We start from the raw sequence: 18,409 nt of genomic DNA, 5'->3' as shown, positions 1-18,409 counted from the left end.
GGCTTGAATTTTTCTGTGATAAATCAGGTGAAGTTATCTGTTGGGCGTGAGAGTGGGAATTGGAATGGAGAAATGTTTGATAAGGATGGAGAAGATTTAAAATAGTAATTTTGGATTATGAGAGAACTGCCCTAACTAAATAGGTTAAATAGGGTTGCTGGTTGGCCTTAAAGGATGGTGACCGGTAATTTATAATAGTCTATCCAGCTGCCTGGTTTTATGGATTTTTTTCCCAGTGGCACTCTGCAATCTATTTTCCATAGATAGCCAGTTGACATTCAAATTCACCTACTTTTGTAATTTGCCAGGTACATGCAGTGGAAGCTCCGTAGGTCAAGGAAATATTTGAAAGAGAATTTTTGCATATATCAAATACAAAGGTTAATGTGAATAATTATTCTAATCTGAATCATTAAGGGGGAAAAGATGAAGAGTACACTACATAGAAATTAAAAGACTATAGACTGGTAGATAGTAATAAAATTGGTGCAGTGGTTAAGCGCTCAGCTACTAACCAAAAAGGTCGGCAGTTCAAATCCACCAGCTGCTCCTTGGAAACCCTATGGGGCAGTTCCCTGTCCTATAGGGTCACTATGAGTTGGAACTGACTCGACAACAACAGGTTAGATATAATAAAATAAGCATTTTGATAGACTAATGGCCCCAAACCATTAAAGGGAGTAATGGAGCAAGTGGTCTGATGTCTCATCAAAGAGTGGGCTGTGTTGTCTGTGTGATTTCAGAGGTAGAGCACTTTATGGTAACTTCAGGGGCTGGGGTATCACCCTAACGGGGCTGAAGAGTAATTCCAGGACCTGTGAGTAGGTCTAGCCATCAGAATTGATGACTGAGAGCACAGCCTCTGATGTTGTGCAAACTTGAGACTGCATCACAGCTTAGGCATGTTTCTTGATTTCTCTAACCTTCTAGTTCTTCATCTGAAAAATGGTGCTACTAATAACATTTTCTCACAAGGACTTTGTGACAATTAACTGAATAATAGTCCCTATAACATGCGTAGAATATTGCTTGACACCACGCAGTAGTGCTTCATTAAAGCCAGTTATTTTTATATTATTGTGGCATAGTGGTTAAGAGCTTGACTGCTAACCGAAAGGTTGGTAGTTCAAATCCACCATCCGCTCCTTGGAAACCCTATGGGGCAGTTCTACTCTGTCCTACAGGGCCACTATGAGTCAGAATCGTCTCGACCGCAGTGAGTTTTTTTATACAAGAGAATGCTATAGACAATGGAAGATGAGATGATACGAGTTCTTGTATTAGAGAATAAATCATAGGTATGGGTCTTCAGTGGATGACATTGGTGGTGTTCAGGAGGTTGTAGGACAAAGCTACAAGGAGTGATAGATTCTGAGGTAAATGATGTGAGTTTCAGAGTAACTGGGAGGACATACACCCTCCCCTTCTTGATTTTGACATCCCTGGAATGGGGGGACATGGCTATCCTTAGCCTGTGAGGACTGCAGAGCAGAGGAGGGAAGTCTTCAAGGGGAAGTATCAGTTTCAATTAGCACAGGGTTGTATAGGGAGTATTTGGTGAAGAATGTTGACTCTGTAGAATTAATTCTAGAAGATGAGTTCCTGAGGGCACAGTTGAAGGTTTTGGGAAAGAGTTTTGAGGAGTGAGGAGTTTGGGAACAGGTAAGTGGAAGAATAGAATAAGGTAAGATGGGAGACCAGAAAAGTCAGTATCCACATGTTGAAGAAGCATCCCTGGATTGTACTAATGGTTAACACTCTTGGCTGCTAACCAAAAAGTTGGAGGTTCAAGCCCACCTAAAAGGGCCTTGGAAGAAAGTCCTGGCACTCTACTCACGAAAAATTAGCCATTGAAAACTCTTTGGCCCAATCAAAAACATGAACAGACACTTCACCAAAGAGGATATTCAGGTGGCCAACAGACACAGGAGAAGATGCTTAACATCATTAGCCTTCAGAGAAATGCAAATTCAAACCACAGTGAGATACCATTCCACTCCCACTAGGATGGCTAAGATGAAAAAAACAGAAAATGACGAGTGTTAGAGGGTATCGTAGTCATCTAGTGCTGCTATAACAGAAATAGCACAAGTGGATGGTTTTAACAAAGAGAAATTTATTCTTTCACAGTCCAGTAGGTTACAAGTCCAAACTCAGGGTGTCAGCTCCAAGGAAGGCTTTCTCTCTCTGTCGGCTCTTGGGGAAGGTACTTGTCATCAGTCTTCCCTTGGTCTGGGAGCATGTCAGCGCAGGAACGTCAGGTCCAAAGGACGCGCTCTGCTCCCGGTGCTGCTTTCTTGGTGCTACAAGGTCCCCAACTCTCTGCTTGCTTCCCTTTCCTTTTATTTCTTGTAAGATAAAAGGTGGTACAGGCCAAACCCCAGGGAAACTCTGTTTATGTTGGATCAGGGATATGACCTTAGTAAGGGTGTTACAATCCCGCCCTAATCCTCTTTAACATCAAATTGCAACCACAAAATGGAGGACAACTACACAATACTGGAAATCATGGCCCAGTCAAATTGATACACACATTTTTGCGGGGGACATAACTCAATCCATGACAAAGGGGATGTGGAGGAATTGGAACTCTCATCCATTGCTGGTGGGAACACAGAATGGCTACAGCCATTGTGGAGAACGGTCTGGTGGCTCCTCAAAAAACTAGAGGTAGAGCTGCCATATGACCCAGCAATTCCACTCCTCGGTGTATATCCTGGATATTTAATAGAAGTAACACAGACAGACATATGCATACCTATGTTCGTCACAGCACTATTCATGATAGCAAAAAAATGGAAACAACCTAACTGCCCATCAACGGATGAATGGATAAATAAAATGTGGTATCTACATGCAGTGGAATACTACTCAGTGATAAAGAAAAATGAGTTCCTGAAACATCTTTGAACATGGATGAACTTGGAGAACGTTATGTTGAGCAAAATAAGTCAATCACAAAAAAAACATTGTATGTCCTCACTTTCATGAAATGACATGAACAAGGAAGTATACAAAAACTTATGTTCATTAACAGTTACTAGGGATGGGAGTAGGGGAGGGAAGGAGGGATTCAGTCTCTAGACAGTCAACACTTGATATTTTTGGTGATGAGAAAGGTAACACTGAATGAGGGTGAAATGTGCACACCTTGATGAAGGTACATGATGTCATTAAAATGCACACCAGATAAAAGGACGTTTTGGTAATTGCTATGGCATATATGGAGCCCTGGTGGCACAGTAGTTAAGAGCTGTGGCTGCTAATCAAAAAGATCGGCAGTTCGAATTCACCAGCTACTCCTTGGAAGCCCTATGGGGCAGTTCTTCTCTGTCCTATAAGGTCGCTATGAGTCGGAATTGACTCAATGGCAACGGGTTTGGTTTTTTGGTTTATGGCGTATATAATTTTGAAAAACAACCAAATAATATATGTGCGGGTATATATGTATGTATATAGATAAATATGTGTATAGGTGTGTATATGTGAGCATGGATAGATGGGTAAATAGATGTATATATAGGTATGTAACTGTATGCACATATATTCATATATATAATAAAGCACATGGGGGCACAATTATGGATGCTTCTTAGACACAATGAAACACCCTGTGGGATTGGTTTCCTGGATTTGAAGGATTAGGACGATAGTCTCATGGGACATTTTGGTCAGTTGGCATAAGATAGTTCATGAAGTTTATGTTCCCTATCATTTGGTGAGTTGTGTCTGGCGTTTTAAAAAGCTTGTGAGCAGCTATCTCTGATGCATCTATTGGTCTCTACTTATCTGGAGCAAAGGAGAAGGAAGAAAACCAAAGACTCGAAAGAAGAAACTAGTCTACAGGATTTATAATTACACAAACCATGGCCTCATCTACCCTGAGACCAGAAGAGCTATATGGTACTCGGCTACGGCCACCAACCATGCTGACCAGGGCTACCATAGATGGACACTGATAGAATGAGAGAAAAATGTGGAACAGAGCCTCAAATCCTAAAAAAAAATAGACAAACCAGACTTTCTGGACCAATTGAGACTGGAGGACTCCCTGAGACTATTGCCCTGAGATACCTTTTAAACCTTGGACCAAAACTATCCCCTGAAGTCAATTTTTAGCTAAATAACAGATTAGTTCATAAAATTAAGAATATCACCTGTGAGTAGTCTGCTTCTTTAATAAATCATCTATATGAGACCAAGTGGTCAACAATTACTTAACAAAGATAAGAATGTAAGGAGGAAGGGGAACTAGGTTAATGGAAATGGAGCAACCAGAACGGAAATACTGAGAACGTTCATGCATTGTGAAGAATGTCACTGAACAATTTGTGTAGAAATTGTTGAATGGGAACCTAAACTGCTGTGTAAACCTTCACCAAAAACACATCAAAATATTATTAAAAATAAAACTCTTTCATCACAATAGGTGGTCCTGGATAAAATGGGTGAAAAACGTGGAGCAGAACTCAAAATTCTTATTTAAAAAAAAAAAAGGCTAGGCAAACTGGAGCAATAGAGAACAGAGGACTCCCTGAAACTATCACCCTGAGACACTTTTTAAACCTAGAACCAAGTATTTTTCCTGAGATCACCTTTTAACAAAATAGCAGAGTGGCACACAAAATAAAGGATATTACCCATAAGATTGGTGCTCTGCTTAAAAACCATCTCTCTTAGTTATCTAGTGCTGCTATAACAGAAATACCACAAGTGAATGGCTTTAACAAAGAGACATTTACTCTCTCATAGTCTAGTAGGCTAGAAGTCCAAATTCAGGGTGTCAGCTCCATGGGAAGAATTTCTCTCAGCTCTGGAGGAAGGTCCTTCTCATCAGTCTTCCCCTGGACTAGGAGCTTCTCTGCCCAGGAACCCCAGGTCCAAAGGACACACTCTCCTCCCAGAGCTGCTTTCTTGGTGCTGCAAGTCCAAACTCATGGTGTCAGCTCCAAGGAAGGCTTTCTCTCTCTGTTGGCTCTGGGGGAACGTACTTCCCTTTCCTTTTATCTCTTGTAAAAGGTGGTGCAGGCCACACCCCAGGGAAACTCCCTTTCCATTGGATCAGGGATGTGATCTGGAAAAGAGTGTTACATCCCACACTAATCCTCTTTAACATAAGTTAATCTTGCCTCATTAACCACAGGCAGGGATTAGAATTTACAACACATAGGAAAATTATATCAGTCACAAAATGGAGGACAACCACACAATACTGGGAATCATGGCCCAGCCAAATTGATACACATTTTTTTGGGGACACAGTTCAATCCATGATACCATCATTATGAGACTAAAAGATCAACAATTACTCGAAAGGACAGATGAAGAGATAAAGGGGCAGGGAAACTAGATTACTGGAAATGGAACAAACAACACAATTAAAGAGAATGTTGACACATCGTGATAAATGTAACAGTGTTACTGAACAATTTGTGCAGAAATTGTCAAATGGAAACCTAACTTGCTGTAAACTTTCGCCAAAAGCTCAATAAAATATTATTTAAGAAAAAGAAAAACCTTTGGAGCACAGTGTTACTTTGATACACACGAGGTCACCATGAGTAGGAATCAACTTGATGGCAACTTTTTTTTTAACATTTTGAAGGACTTCTTAATATGGGGTATGTGATATGCCTGGTGAAATTCAGATGAGAGGAGAGGGCTTAAATCAGAATTTGGGCCAGGATTATTTGGACATATTAGAAAGTCTGTTGATAACTATTGATTAACTTGTTGAAATAATTTACTGAACATATATTTAGTGTCTATTATACATCACCACTTTGTTAAGCACTGGAGTTACAGTTATAAAATATACATACCTTGTCTGTCCCTGCTGTCATGGGTCATAGCCTAGTGACAAAGTTGACCATTAAGCAAATAATAAAATGTGGTGAGTGTTATGATAGAAGTCCAGGGAGCTTTGAGAACATACAGCTGGGGTGGATGAGAGGTGCTAATATAAAATTATCTAGTATTATTTGACATTTGAACAAGCTTGATATTAAAAGTGCCTACATTAAACAGCAAAGGGAAGTGTTTGTTAAAAGGAAGCATGAATTAGGGGTTGAAAAACAGTACCCTAAAGATCAATATTCAACATAGCTTGGTTTGTAAATTTTATTTCTGAGTCCCGTTTTTGTACTAATCAGAAAACCTTTGAGATTTTGGTGAAATCTGTGGGCCCCTGAGTTAGGAAAATGCATGTACAGCAACATGTTGCATGTAGTTTCATGGGATTCAGAGTACCCTGTATCCTATTCATGAACAACAGTTTAAGAACGCCTAGTCTATTTGAAGAGCCGTTAGTGCTAAGTGGTATTCAACTTCCTTGGCTTTTGCTGCCTTTGGGTAAGGACAGCTCACCCTGAACACTACTTTCCTGGGTCAGAATTCCTGCTCAATTGTCTTGGGAACAAACCCTTCCCCTCTTAGAGGAGGCAGCCCAGAAGACCCCCTTTATTTGGCAGTAAAGACAGTGAATGTCTCCTAAGGAGCCCTGCAGTGCAGGTCCTAGTATGTGCATGTAAGAACTGTCAGACAAAGGCTAAGGGTTCAGGATAAAGGTTTATTTAGTCACAGTGACAGGTAATTTTTTAGGGTTCTCAAAACTAATAATCATAATAATTGCCCACCGTTATTTTAGTAAAGTCTGCTAACAGCTTTTCATATATTATCACAATTAATTCACTTAACAACCCAATGAGTTGGGTATAATTAAGCTTAATAAATAGAAATGGGATAAACTCACCATTAAAAGATAGTTGCCAGAGTTACCCATTGCCATCAAGTCGATTCTAACTCAGGGCAACCCCATGTGCAACAAAGTAGAACTACTCCATAGGGTTTTCTTGGCTGTAATCTTTATGGAAGTATATTGCCAGACCTTTTTCCATGGTGCTGCTCAGTAGGTTCAAACCACCAACCTTTAGGTTAGTAGTCCAGCGCAAACTTTGTGCCACCCAGGGACCCAGCAGACATATGCTCTTTATAGGTAAGAAAACCCATCTCTTCCAAATTAATTGCTTTTAACCTATGCACACTATCTTTCATTGAGACCTACGTTTCATTTTCTATCTCAGGCATTAACAGAGTACAGCCTGTGGGCCAAATCTGGCTCACTGCCTGTTTTGTAAATAAAATTTTACTGTAATACAGCCACATCATTTGTTTACAAATATCTGTGGCTGCTTTCTTACTACAGCAGCAGAGTTGAGTAGTTGTCATAAAGACTGTGTGGCCTGCAAAGGCTAAAATAGTTACTGTCTGACTTTTGGCAGAAAAAGTTCACCAACTTCTATTCTGTTAACTTCTTGGTAATTTGGAAGGAATTCCAGAGTGGGGATTCTGTATTCACCATTGCAAAAACCAGAGTAAGCATTTTCTTTAAGGTGGACAAGAGTCTTAGAAAACTATTTCTATCAGTTTTTGTCTGGTACTCCTCTCTGGGGTTGTAAAAACAGGTCCAGTGTCCAAAACCCAAAGGGACTTACTTAGAAGGCACCTGTATACCTTGACTAGAACCCTTCAGACACTGACAATCTCAGGGCAACTCCCAGACTATCAGGTTTTTCTTCCTCCATTTGCCAGTCTCTTTTTTCCTTATGAACACTGGAAGGAAATGATACTCAGCTGAGCAGGCATGTGTGTCTTCTTTTAGGAAAGAGTGAACTTCAAAATTGTGACTGTGGTCTACACTCAGGAGGAACAGGGCACCCTGAACTCTGCTCAGAAGATCCTGGATAGAGATGTGATGCTGGAGAACCACAGGGACCTGGTCTCTTGGGGTAAGAATACAGTCCCCTTCAATGAAGTTCTACCTGTTGGAATGATTTCACATTTTTAGTAGAGCTGTAGGGTTCAGCAGCCAGAGTGATTTTGGCCACACATAAATTGTGTTTGTGCTCTTTATTCCCTAGTGAAAATTAAGTCTAGTTTGTAGGATAGAAAAGATACAGCTTCTTCAGCTTGACCTTATTCAATCCTCATGGTTTGTAAATGCCAAAGCAGGGACTGAATTCTGCAGTGGTTTTCTTTTATCCCAGCCCGAACACTCAAAGTCCTATGTCTTTCCCTATCAGTATTTCAAACTGGAACAATCTTGTAGTTGGAACAAGGGCAAGAGTGTAAAAATAATTTTTCAACACATATTCCCAGGTGAGAACAAGACACACAGGTATAGAGCGTTTGTTTGAAAAACCCCATAGGGAGTGCAACATTTTTCTTCATCTCCACCTCCTGGTGGAGTGCATGCATCACCACTTTTTCCAGGTGTATTCTCTGTTGTGTGATCTAGTGGCCACCTAGGCTTCTGCCTCTGAGCTAACCTCCGTTCTTTCTGTCACTTGAAATTACAGGAATCCGTGAGGCCTTATTAACCCGTAAAGCACTTTGGGAACTGGGAGAACGCCATCCCCATTCTTTTTCCTGGGTTCACAAATGTAGTTTGCTCATGTGTTGCTGACGTAGGCTGTTAGCAAATGTCATGCCATCATAAATTCCTAGAAATGAAGACACTAGTCTTTATTTCAGTGAACATATATCTAGCACTAAGAAAGGTAGACAGGGCCCTCTGTTTCTTTTTCAAGGATTACAAAATTGTTTTTAAGATTCTGTAGGTTCTGCATGTAGTTGTGTGCTGTTGAGTTGATTCGAACTTATCGTGACCCTATAGGCAGAGTAGAACTGCCCCACAGGGTTTCCTAGGCTGTAACCTTTCGGAAGCAGATTGCCACATCTTTTTCTCCTGCGGACCCCCTGGTAGATTTCAACCACTAACCTTTCAGTTAGCAGCCAAGTGCTTAACATTGTGCCACCAGGGATCCTATGGGTTCTGCATAGGTAATCTCATAATGGAATATGCAAGTATTTGGCATCTAAAATCTTGGCTATTCAGACAAAACTAGGATTATAATAGTTCCATTTTAATGCTCTGTTATACTATTAGGCTATGGTAGTTCTTCATTCCATCCTTTTTGCTTTCTCAGTCTGGGTTATAAGTCCATATCTGAAAGCAAATCCACATGTATTTTGCATACTTCCTTGTCAAGTTTATCCCACTATTCCAGCCCTAACATGTTTTGTCTAGATTGTCTTATTTTGTTTTCTTTCAGACTTGGCAACTGCACATGATAGAAGAGAATCAGTTTCAAAGCTCAGCACTTTTGACGAAGAACCATCCCATGGAGTGAAGATAGAAAGGTTGGCAAGGGGTGATCCTTGGTTGTCTTCATGTGGAGAAATCCGGGATTGTAAGGACCAGTTGGAAAAGCAGCAAGAAAAACAAGAGAGACTTTTGAAGGAACTGGCATTCACCCAAAGGAAAGCTGTTATTTATGAGAAGGTCTGCAAAAGTGATGAACTTGAGGATAAGAGTGGTCTGAATTCCAGTCTTCTTTCATCCCAGGCGATACCCACAAGAAACCATTTTCATAAACATGCCTCACATGTTAAAAAATTAAATCGTAATTCTGTGGTAAACAATCATCATAAGGTTGATGACAGTGAGAAATTATGTGAAAATAATGAATGTAGAAATCTTCCCCAGAGCACTCACCTTATTCAGCTTACAAGAACTCAAACAGAAGATAAATTCTATGAATTTGGTGATAATATTCAGAGTACACCCCTAAATATACATGAGAAAATTCATGTAGAAGGAAAAACCTTTGATTTTAAGGAATGTGGTGAAGTTTTGAACCACAGTATATCCCATAATGAACAACAGAGAATTTCTTTTGAAGAGAGTCAATATAAACGTAGTAAAACCTCCCAGAGCTCGTCCCCTGCTCAAAACATGAGAAATCATTCTGAAGAGAAACCCTTTGAATGTAATCAGTGTGGGAAATCCTTCAGCTGGAGCTCTCACCTTGTGGCACATCAGAGAACTCATACAGGAGAGAAACCTTATGAATGTAATGAATGTGGGAAATCTTTCAGCCGGAGCTCTCACCTTGTCTCCCATCAGAGAACTCATACTGGAGAGAAACCTTATAGATGTAATCAATGTGGGAAATCTTTTAGCCAGAGCTATGTTCTTGTTGTTCATCAAAGAACTCATACAGGAGAGAAACCTTACGAATGTAATCAATGTGGAAAGTCATTCAGGCAGAGTTATAAACTTATTGCACATCAAAGAACTCATACTGGAGAGAAACCCTATGAATGCAATCAATGCGGGAAGTCATTTATCCAGAGCTATAAACTTATTGCGCATCAAAGAATCCATACTGGAGAAAAACCCTATGAATGCAATCAATGCGGAAAGTCCTTCAGTCAAAGTTATAAACTTGTTGCCCATCAGAGAACTCACACAGGAGAAAAACCCTTTGAATGTAATCAATGTGGAAAATCCTTCAGCTGGAGCTCTCAGCTTGTTGCACATCAAAGAACGCATACTGGGGAGAAACCCTATGAATGTAATGAATGTGGAAAATCTTTCAACCGCAGTTCTCACCTTGTTATGCATCAGCGAACTCATACTGGAGAAAAACCCTACAAATGTAATCAGTGTGGGAAATCCTTCAGCCAGAGTTATGTTCTTGTTGTACATCAGAGAACGCACACTGGGGAAAAGCCCTATGAATGCAGTCAGTGTGGGAAATCCTTCAGGCAGAGCTCATGCCTTACTCAACACCAGAGAACTCATACAGGAGAGAAACCCTATGAATGTAATCAATGTGGAAAAACCTTCAGCTTGAGTGCTCGACTTATTGTACATCAGAGAACTCATACTGGAGAGAAACCCTTTACATGTAATCAGTGTGGGAAAGCTTTCATTAACAGCTCTAAACTTATTAGGCATCAGGCGACTCACACAGAAGAGAAACCCTATGAATGTAACTAGTGCAAAAAGCCTTTAGCCAGAGTATATTTCTTTTTTTAGAAGGCGTACGTACAGTGGGAAGAACTACTATAAAAACAATGTATGTGGGAAACTTTCCGTTCTTGTGTATCTGGAAATGCATTCTGGAGGAGGAGGGAAAAACTATAAACCGCTTGTTTTGCTTAGCCGTTCCACATACAAAGTCAAACTTGTCTCTCATGACACATTGCTATAAAACTAATAAATATTGGCACTTTTCTTTGCAAAAAGCACTCAGGCCTGAAAGAAAACCATCAAATGGTCAATAGACTGTGGTTTGCCAGTGAGACAAATCTCTTTTGTAATAAAGAGTAAATAAGAATGCTAACACTGGCAGGCTTATTGTTGAGTAGATGAAAAAATTGCTGTAGTTTTTAGAATTTAGGAAACAGTATTGCAGTGTATCATTTTATTACATGACTTCCCAGTTTGGTAGTTTTCTAATCTGTTTTATACAGCACTTCCTATTATATATGAAGATTTAGTAGAAAATAGAGAAATGGCTATGATATGAAATGAAGAATGCAGGGCAAAAATATAGAACATTCATTTCTAGAACCATTATAAGAAAATAATTGTATATGGATCAGAGTTGAAAGGGGATATGAGTGTATCTATTTGATTTTTAGATTTATGTATGGTTTTCTTCCTTTTTAGATTGCTGTTTTGCTATAATGATGTGGCAAATAAAAATCAGCAAAAAAAAAAGGAAATACAAAGATTTCCATCTGTTTTGTCTGATCATTTAGGGAAGACTAGAAAACCAGGTAGCAAAGATTCCTCAGAATTCTGAGATTTCTATTTATGTTAGAATCAGGGGGTTACTCTTCAGGGCTTAGATTCCCGGGGATATAATTCATTGAAAATAAAATAGTTCCCTGAGAATGAGGACCTGGAAATTTAGTCCAGGGAGGGTTCTATAGGAGGAAATTGAGAATGCATGGGCAGTATAAGGTGCAAGTGGGCTTATTTTCATATAGCAAGAGCAGTGTAAAAGAGCTCTGTTTTTAAAGTGTTTTGTTCTCCCTTCATGTCACAACTTGTCTTTTCTCTGGGATATATCCTCTAATGTGAGAGGCCTCTGAGCGGGAAGTTGCTGCCCCAACTAAGTGTTTATCACCTAAATTAAACTTGCAAGGATGTTTTTACAGAGGCAAGATTTGTACTCATTGATCTTTAGATTTGGTTTGCATGTTTTTCTGGCCTTTGCCCCTAAATCATGGATTCTAATCCTGTGTACTACCATAGGTCTGAAGCCTCTGACTGACCCAGAGGTAATAAATTGGTGTTTTTTTCACATCCATCTATTCTTACGAAGTCTTTGCGCAGGGCTTGTACCCATTCATTTTCAACTATTCATTTTGCATAAGGTGAGTTTCTCCTGTAACAGCCATATTCCAGGCTCCCAGTGTTTGTGTGGATTTTGGCCTTGACTCCTTCCTACCCAGCACTGGACTTATCTGCAGGGCTGTTCACTGTGCAGTCTCATCTTTGACTGTCATAGGGCTTGACTGCTTCATGCAAATATGTTTTTCTCCCCGTTGTTCCTTGTCTAGCCTAGACTTCTCTGGTTCTCAGATCCAGAATGACTCCAGGAAAGACAAAGCACTTGGTTCTCCCCATTGTGAAGGATCTTGGTCTACAGTTAAAGGGATGTCTCCCTCACTTCATAGAAATGTGCCTGCCGAGGGGACCGTATATTCATTTCCTCCCACACTCCAGCTCAGTCTTTACTGCTTTTGGACTCTACCTGATTTTGTGGTATGGTGCTTCAGTTCTCTCTTAGGCTTGACAAATATAAAGTGTGCTTTTCTTGATGTTTTTGAGAGATTTTAGCTAAGAAGGAAATCCAAACTTTTTAATGCTGTTTTCAGGTAAGCCATTTGTATTTTAAAAAAGTGTGGTTTTTTGACTGAATTCATCTACTCTATATGTCTTATTATACTTAATAAGACAAGTTAATTTCACCTCGGCCTTTAGAACTTTATCTTGCAAAATCAGTGTTTTCTAGTTTGTTATAGATGTTGCACATGGATTCAGTCAGTTTTACTTTAGAAGACTTAATGGCTCACATCAGTAAGTAAGCATATTGCTCTTTTCAAATTGTAGCAACCTGGAGTTCTTAACTGGAAAGCATAGGAACCAATTCTAGCCAATTGATTCAGAAAAAGGAGTTTTTAAAGAGGGTAGTAGATGGCTCACATAACTGTCAAGAAACTAAGATCAGGCTCAGGGCTCTGAAGACAGAAATAACTTCTAGACTCATGCTGCAGAACCCATGAGAGTTCCTTGAGGTCATGCCTCTGCATTGATTTCTTCTGATTCCAAGTTTGGGGCAAGTGCCCAGGTCTGGTGGGTCCTAGGGTCACCAGTAGCTCGTGTTTTCAGGAGAGTCTGTAGTTGTAGGTGGGCCCTGCCTTTCACTCATACTAATTAAGTGGGCAGTTTGTCATTTATAGAATTGTTCGTTTTCTAAGCAACAGCAAAGAAATAAGGTTTCCAGTATAGTCCAGCTCTTGCCCAGCCCATATATCAACATTTTCTTCACTTTTTATACGTATTTAAATACATACATATAACCTAACATAATACAGCTATCTGTTTTAAAATCCTGCTTGATCTCTTCCCAGATAGGGATAACCCAAAGTTTCACATTATTATATCCAATCCCAAATCTGGATCTCTGGTGATGTCCATTCCTCTTATAATGAATGTTCTTCAAACGTAGTAAGGGGGTTCAGATGCTGGGTATCCCCTCAGAAAAAGATTGTAAAACCAAGTTGAATTACCAACTTAATATTCGGTATCTTTTTGATTATTGCCAGTAGATATTCAAAAGCTTTCTAAAAATGTTTTATAAAACTGTAAATGAGTTGGAGATGTAGACAGTTGTTTACTGGCTAAGATGATTTAATCCTTATTTGGATTCATTTGGGCTCTTTTATAGACTTTCCAGTAAAAATTGTTCCATTAAAAATACCACTTTTGGCATTTGCCAAGTGAATCTTTGGCCAAGTGGATCTGTTGGAACCATAAAATTGGTTTTTTTTGTGTGTTATAACCAATATAGTATTGGTTTGTAATCTACTGGAAGTGAGATTTCAGTCAAAATGTATTAGCCATTGATAAACCTTTCCATAGTACTTATATCACCTGTTCTGGACTCTTCAGCATCTATATTCTATGAAGTTTTCATTCTGAGGCCGTGACAAGTGTAAAAATGGTGTGGGGGCCTTGTCTAACCTTTAACTTCCCAAGGGGAAAGGAGAATCAAGATCAACAGCTCAAGGCTGATTCCTGAGGCAGAGGTCAGACATGCCTCCTGTCTGCCATCTTTACCAATTCTTAGAGCAACCATCCTTCCCACAGCAATCTCCAGTGGGTTTGATAATTCACTGCAATGGCCACACAGAACTCATACACAGTATTCACAATTATGAGGTTTATTAGGGAAGTAACAGGTTACAATTCAGGTTCAGGAATGTTCAGGATACAGTTCTTCCATCAGGACAGCCTCTTCCTAACTGTGCTCTCAGGCATGCCTCTCTCTGGCCCTGGGCCTTTGCCCAAAGGCACTCAGTTTTCTCTGTGGGACAGGAAGCCCACCATGCTGTCTCCAGCTGCCAGGTCTCTCTTGCCACAGCTTCTCACCATCTTTAGGGTTACATCTCACTCTCCCTCCGTCTAATGCTTCCAAGAGCTTCTCAGCACGGGGATCCTGGGTCCAAAGGGTATGTTGGCTGCTGGTTGTTCTTCCTTGGTGGTGGTGGTATTTTCTCTTCCTCGCCTCTGAAATGGCTCATTGCAAGCCCAGTGGGATGGCAAAACTGACAAGTTCCCATGCAATCCCTATCTGCACAGTCCTGCCGCATCACCTGGGTGGGAGTTACATGACCATGGCGAGAAAAGCCATTGTTCGCACTGCAACAAGCTTCAAGATCATCTCTTCAGGGATGATTCCTGGAATTGAGCTGTTCTTGAAACTTGGATATTCCTATTGTTTCTCTTATTCAGGTTCCACTAGTTCATTCTTTGATAGTGTTGTGCTTAAGTCTAGGTTACTGATATTTATACCTCCTGGGTCACTGCAGATCTGATAGATTGGTGATTTTTTTGACCATAGGCTCTTTCTTTTGTTCTATATTTGGATTGTCTACATTTCCCCCCACCATTACTCATCTTATGAGAGGATAAGGACCACCCTACTCCTGCAGAACATTCTGTGGTAGGCTGTAACATTCTGTGGGTGTAACAGTCTGAATTTTCTGTACTTTTTAAAAACTTCAAGGACACGCCATTAACCTGGATTGTTAATTTAATATATACACACACAGAGATGTGATCGTAAGTGGAATGTGCTGAAATTTGAATAGTGAGGATTAGGTGAAAAATAATTTTAAGAAGAACCAAACATATGGGAAAGACAGGAGATTTTTCTGATGAAATCTCAAAGCTATCTATACTCGCTGATATTACTATTGTGTGCTAACTGTATGGGGATTCCATTGATACTGGGTGTACTCTGTGCTTTAGTATTTCTGTATTTTTCAGTGGGGTAGAAATATCTGGACTCTCTTTTCATAATATGGTGTTTTAATTGTTGCTCATAGTGCTAATCATCTAGACCTGTATCAGTGTAGCCAACTCCAAATGTGTCCCCAAGAAATTGGACACAGCATCCCCTGTGCTGCAGCCATTACCTGTGTATGAGTGTCTTTCCCATACACAGATGGAAAGATGAGATGACTACTGTTTTCTTTGTTATTGCTGGATAAAGTCGAATTGTATTTTTTTATAAAAGGTACACTAAAGTTTCTAGCCTTAAGTGAAACTAAAATTGTGGGGGTTTTTTGTGATTATGAAACATTGAAATTGGTCAGAAAACATTGAATTAGGGAAAAAAGCTTTAATAGTAAAGTATTAGACTAGGTTAAGACTAGAGTTAAATTGGAGATAATAGCATTAGTTCATACCCTTATAAGGCTGTGCACCCTTTTTGGTTACAGCTGTAATGTGGGACCAGGACTTTACGGTGAGCAGCTTATCTTAACACAGAAAAATAAAAATGGACTTTAACACCTTGTAGCTATAGATTAAAAAATACTTTCAGAGACATCTGGATAGTGTCACATAGGCGAAAGGGGCCAGCCCTAGTGAGTTTCCACAGTCAGGCAGAGACACTTTGAGCATCAAGAAACGGTTAGTCATGGGCAGTTGCAACAAAGTTGGTCTTTAAATATCCATCGGTCCATTGTGAGATATAGTATCCAGAGCACTGAAGAAAGGCACAAACTAGCTTCTAATAATCTTCATGAAAGATGCCCTATATAAATCAATCCAATTTGTCCTGCAGGCAAATTTTGGTCAGCATCTAAGTTTATGACAAATGGTAAAATAGGATAATATGCAGGACCCTACAGTAAACTGTGTGATTTCAAGTCAGGAAGGGTGTGCGTCAGGGTTGTATCCTTTCACTGTACCTATTCAATCTGTATGTTGAGCAAATAATCCAAGAAGCTGGACTCTATGAAGAAGAATGGGGCATCAGGGTTGGAGGAAGACTCATTAACAGCCTGCATTATGCAGATGACACAAGCTTGCTTGCTGAAAGTGAAGAGGACTTGAAGCACTGATGAAGCTCAAAGACCACAGTCTTCATTATGGATTACACCTCAAAGAAAACAAAAATCCTCACAACTGGACCAATAAGATCATGATAAATGGAGAAAAGATTGAAGTTGTCAAGGTTTTCATTTTACTTGGATCCACAATCAACACCCATGGAAGCAGCAGTCAAGAACTCAAAAGATGCATTGGGCAAACCAGCTGCAAAAGACCTCTTTAAAGTGTTGTAAAGCAAAGATGTCACTTGAAGACTAAGGTGTGTCTGGCCCAAGCCATGGTATTTTCAGTCACCTCATATGCATGCAAAAGCTGGACAATGAATAAGGAAGACCAAAGAAGAATTGACACCTTTGAATTGTGTTGGCAAAGAATATTGAATCTACCGTGGACTGCCAAAAGAATGAACAAATCTGTCTTGGAAGAAGTACAACCAGAATGCTCCTTAGAAGTAAAGATGGCAAGATTATGTCTTACATACTTTGGACATGTTATCAGGAGGGATCAGTCCCTGGAGAAGGACATTATGGTTGGTAAAGTACAGGGTCAGCGAAAAAGAGGAAGACTCACAGCTAGATTGATTGACACTGGCTGCAACAGTGGGCTCAAGCATAATAAAGATTGTGAGGATGGCACAGGACCAGGCAGTGTTTCGTTCAGTAGTACATAGGGTCGCTAGTACATAGGGTCGCTATGAGTCTGAACCAACTCAACGGCACCTAACAACAACAGCAGTAAATGAAACTCTCATTAGTCTAATCATCTGCAGACCACAGGTTTTGTCTTATTACATATTGAAATGGGCATCTAAAATTTCAGCTCAGGTGCCTCACACAAGTTGCCTTTTCATTACCTGCTACTCTGGTGGATAGTGTCACAAGCTGTGTAATTGCAGATGCATAAAGATTCTATTAATAAACGGGCCCAACCCTGGGAGAAGGTAAGCTCCTTAGCTTGGAAGGCACTCAAAATACACAGTGGCTGCAACAACGGACTCAAGCATAACAACAATTGTGAAGATGGTGCAGGACCAGGCAACATTTTGTTTTGCTGTACATGGGGTTGCCATGAGTAGAAGTTGAAGCGACGGCAACTTTTTATATATATATATAATTTAAGGGAACAGATAAAACATCAGTAGTAGGCCCTGATTTGCTCTTTATTAAAACAAAGAAAACAAGGAAGAAAAATTTATATGAACCATCTCATCACAAAGGGTGGGTTAGTTATCCAGGAGACAAAATGGGAGATATACAAATACCAGCTCTAAATCAACATTAAATATATGGCTGAGGAAGGCTTAGGAACCAAATAATTATCTAAATAGGATTCCAATTGAATTTCATAATATAGCTTCCTTAATCCTACTGCTTCTAATGATTTTTCAAGGTTGGAGGACTCAGATCATTCATCTTGATGTTCCAGAACCTGATTGAAACATGGCTTCTTATTGTGGAGAATAATACCCCCATATACCACACATCTGAAACAATTATAACTGGTTCCCTGCTAATCCATGCTGGGGTGGGGCATATATGGGGATCACCCATGGGACCATCCTCTTTGTTAGTATCTCTTTCCTATACGGCTGGCCTTCACTGGGTATAATTTTACTGGTTAAATTTGGACCCCTTTGAATCCAGGTCATCATCGCATTTATAAAGATATCTGACTTTACCTTAAAAAGTCCTGGTTATCGTTTCTGGGGAGGGAAAAGACTGGACATTTTTATAAAGAATAATATGTGTTAATCTAAGTAGATGAATAGTATAAACTTGTAAAGCCTCTGTAAGGGCCATTGTCATGGTCCTGAAACTTTTATTGATGAAAGTAACTTAGTAACTAAGGGATCTTGGTGTAGGTACTTAAGTATATTGCATTAGGGTTGGAACTAATAAAAACAAGGAATCATGTTTAGGACCA

General features: G+C 39.8%; 1 protein-coding gene across 1 annotated transcript in view; it reads left to right on the top strand.

Moving 5' to 3' along the window:
- The window catches only part of ZNF180 (zinc finger protein 180), a 29,680-nt gene extending 15,347 nt beyond the window's left edge, over window positions 1-14,333 (top strand). The window contains exons 3-4 of the mRNA XM_023742738.1: window positions 7,661-7,787; window positions 9,114-14,333. Coding sequence (XP_023598506.1) covers window positions 7,661-7,787; window positions 9,114-10,846 — 1,860 coding nt within the window. The 3' untranslated portion in view covers window positions 10,847-14,333. The remainder of the gene's footprint in view (window positions 1-7,660; window positions 7,788-9,113) is intronic.
- The last annotated feature ends 4,076 nt before the right edge of the window (window positions 14,334-18,409 follow it).

The sequence above is a fragment of the Trichechus manatus genome, unplaced genomic scaffold, assembly GCF_000243295.1.
Source record: "Trichechus manatus latirostris isolate Lorelei unplaced genomic scaffold, TriManLat1.0 scaffold00216, whole genome shotgun sequence".
In the NCBI taxonomy this organism is placed as follows: Eukaryota; Metazoa; Chordata; class Mammalia; order Sirenia; family Trichechidae; genus Trichechus; species Trichechus manatus.
The sequence above is the reverse complement of the archived record's forward strand: the minus strand, read 5'-3'. Positions and strand labels throughout refer to the sequence as shown.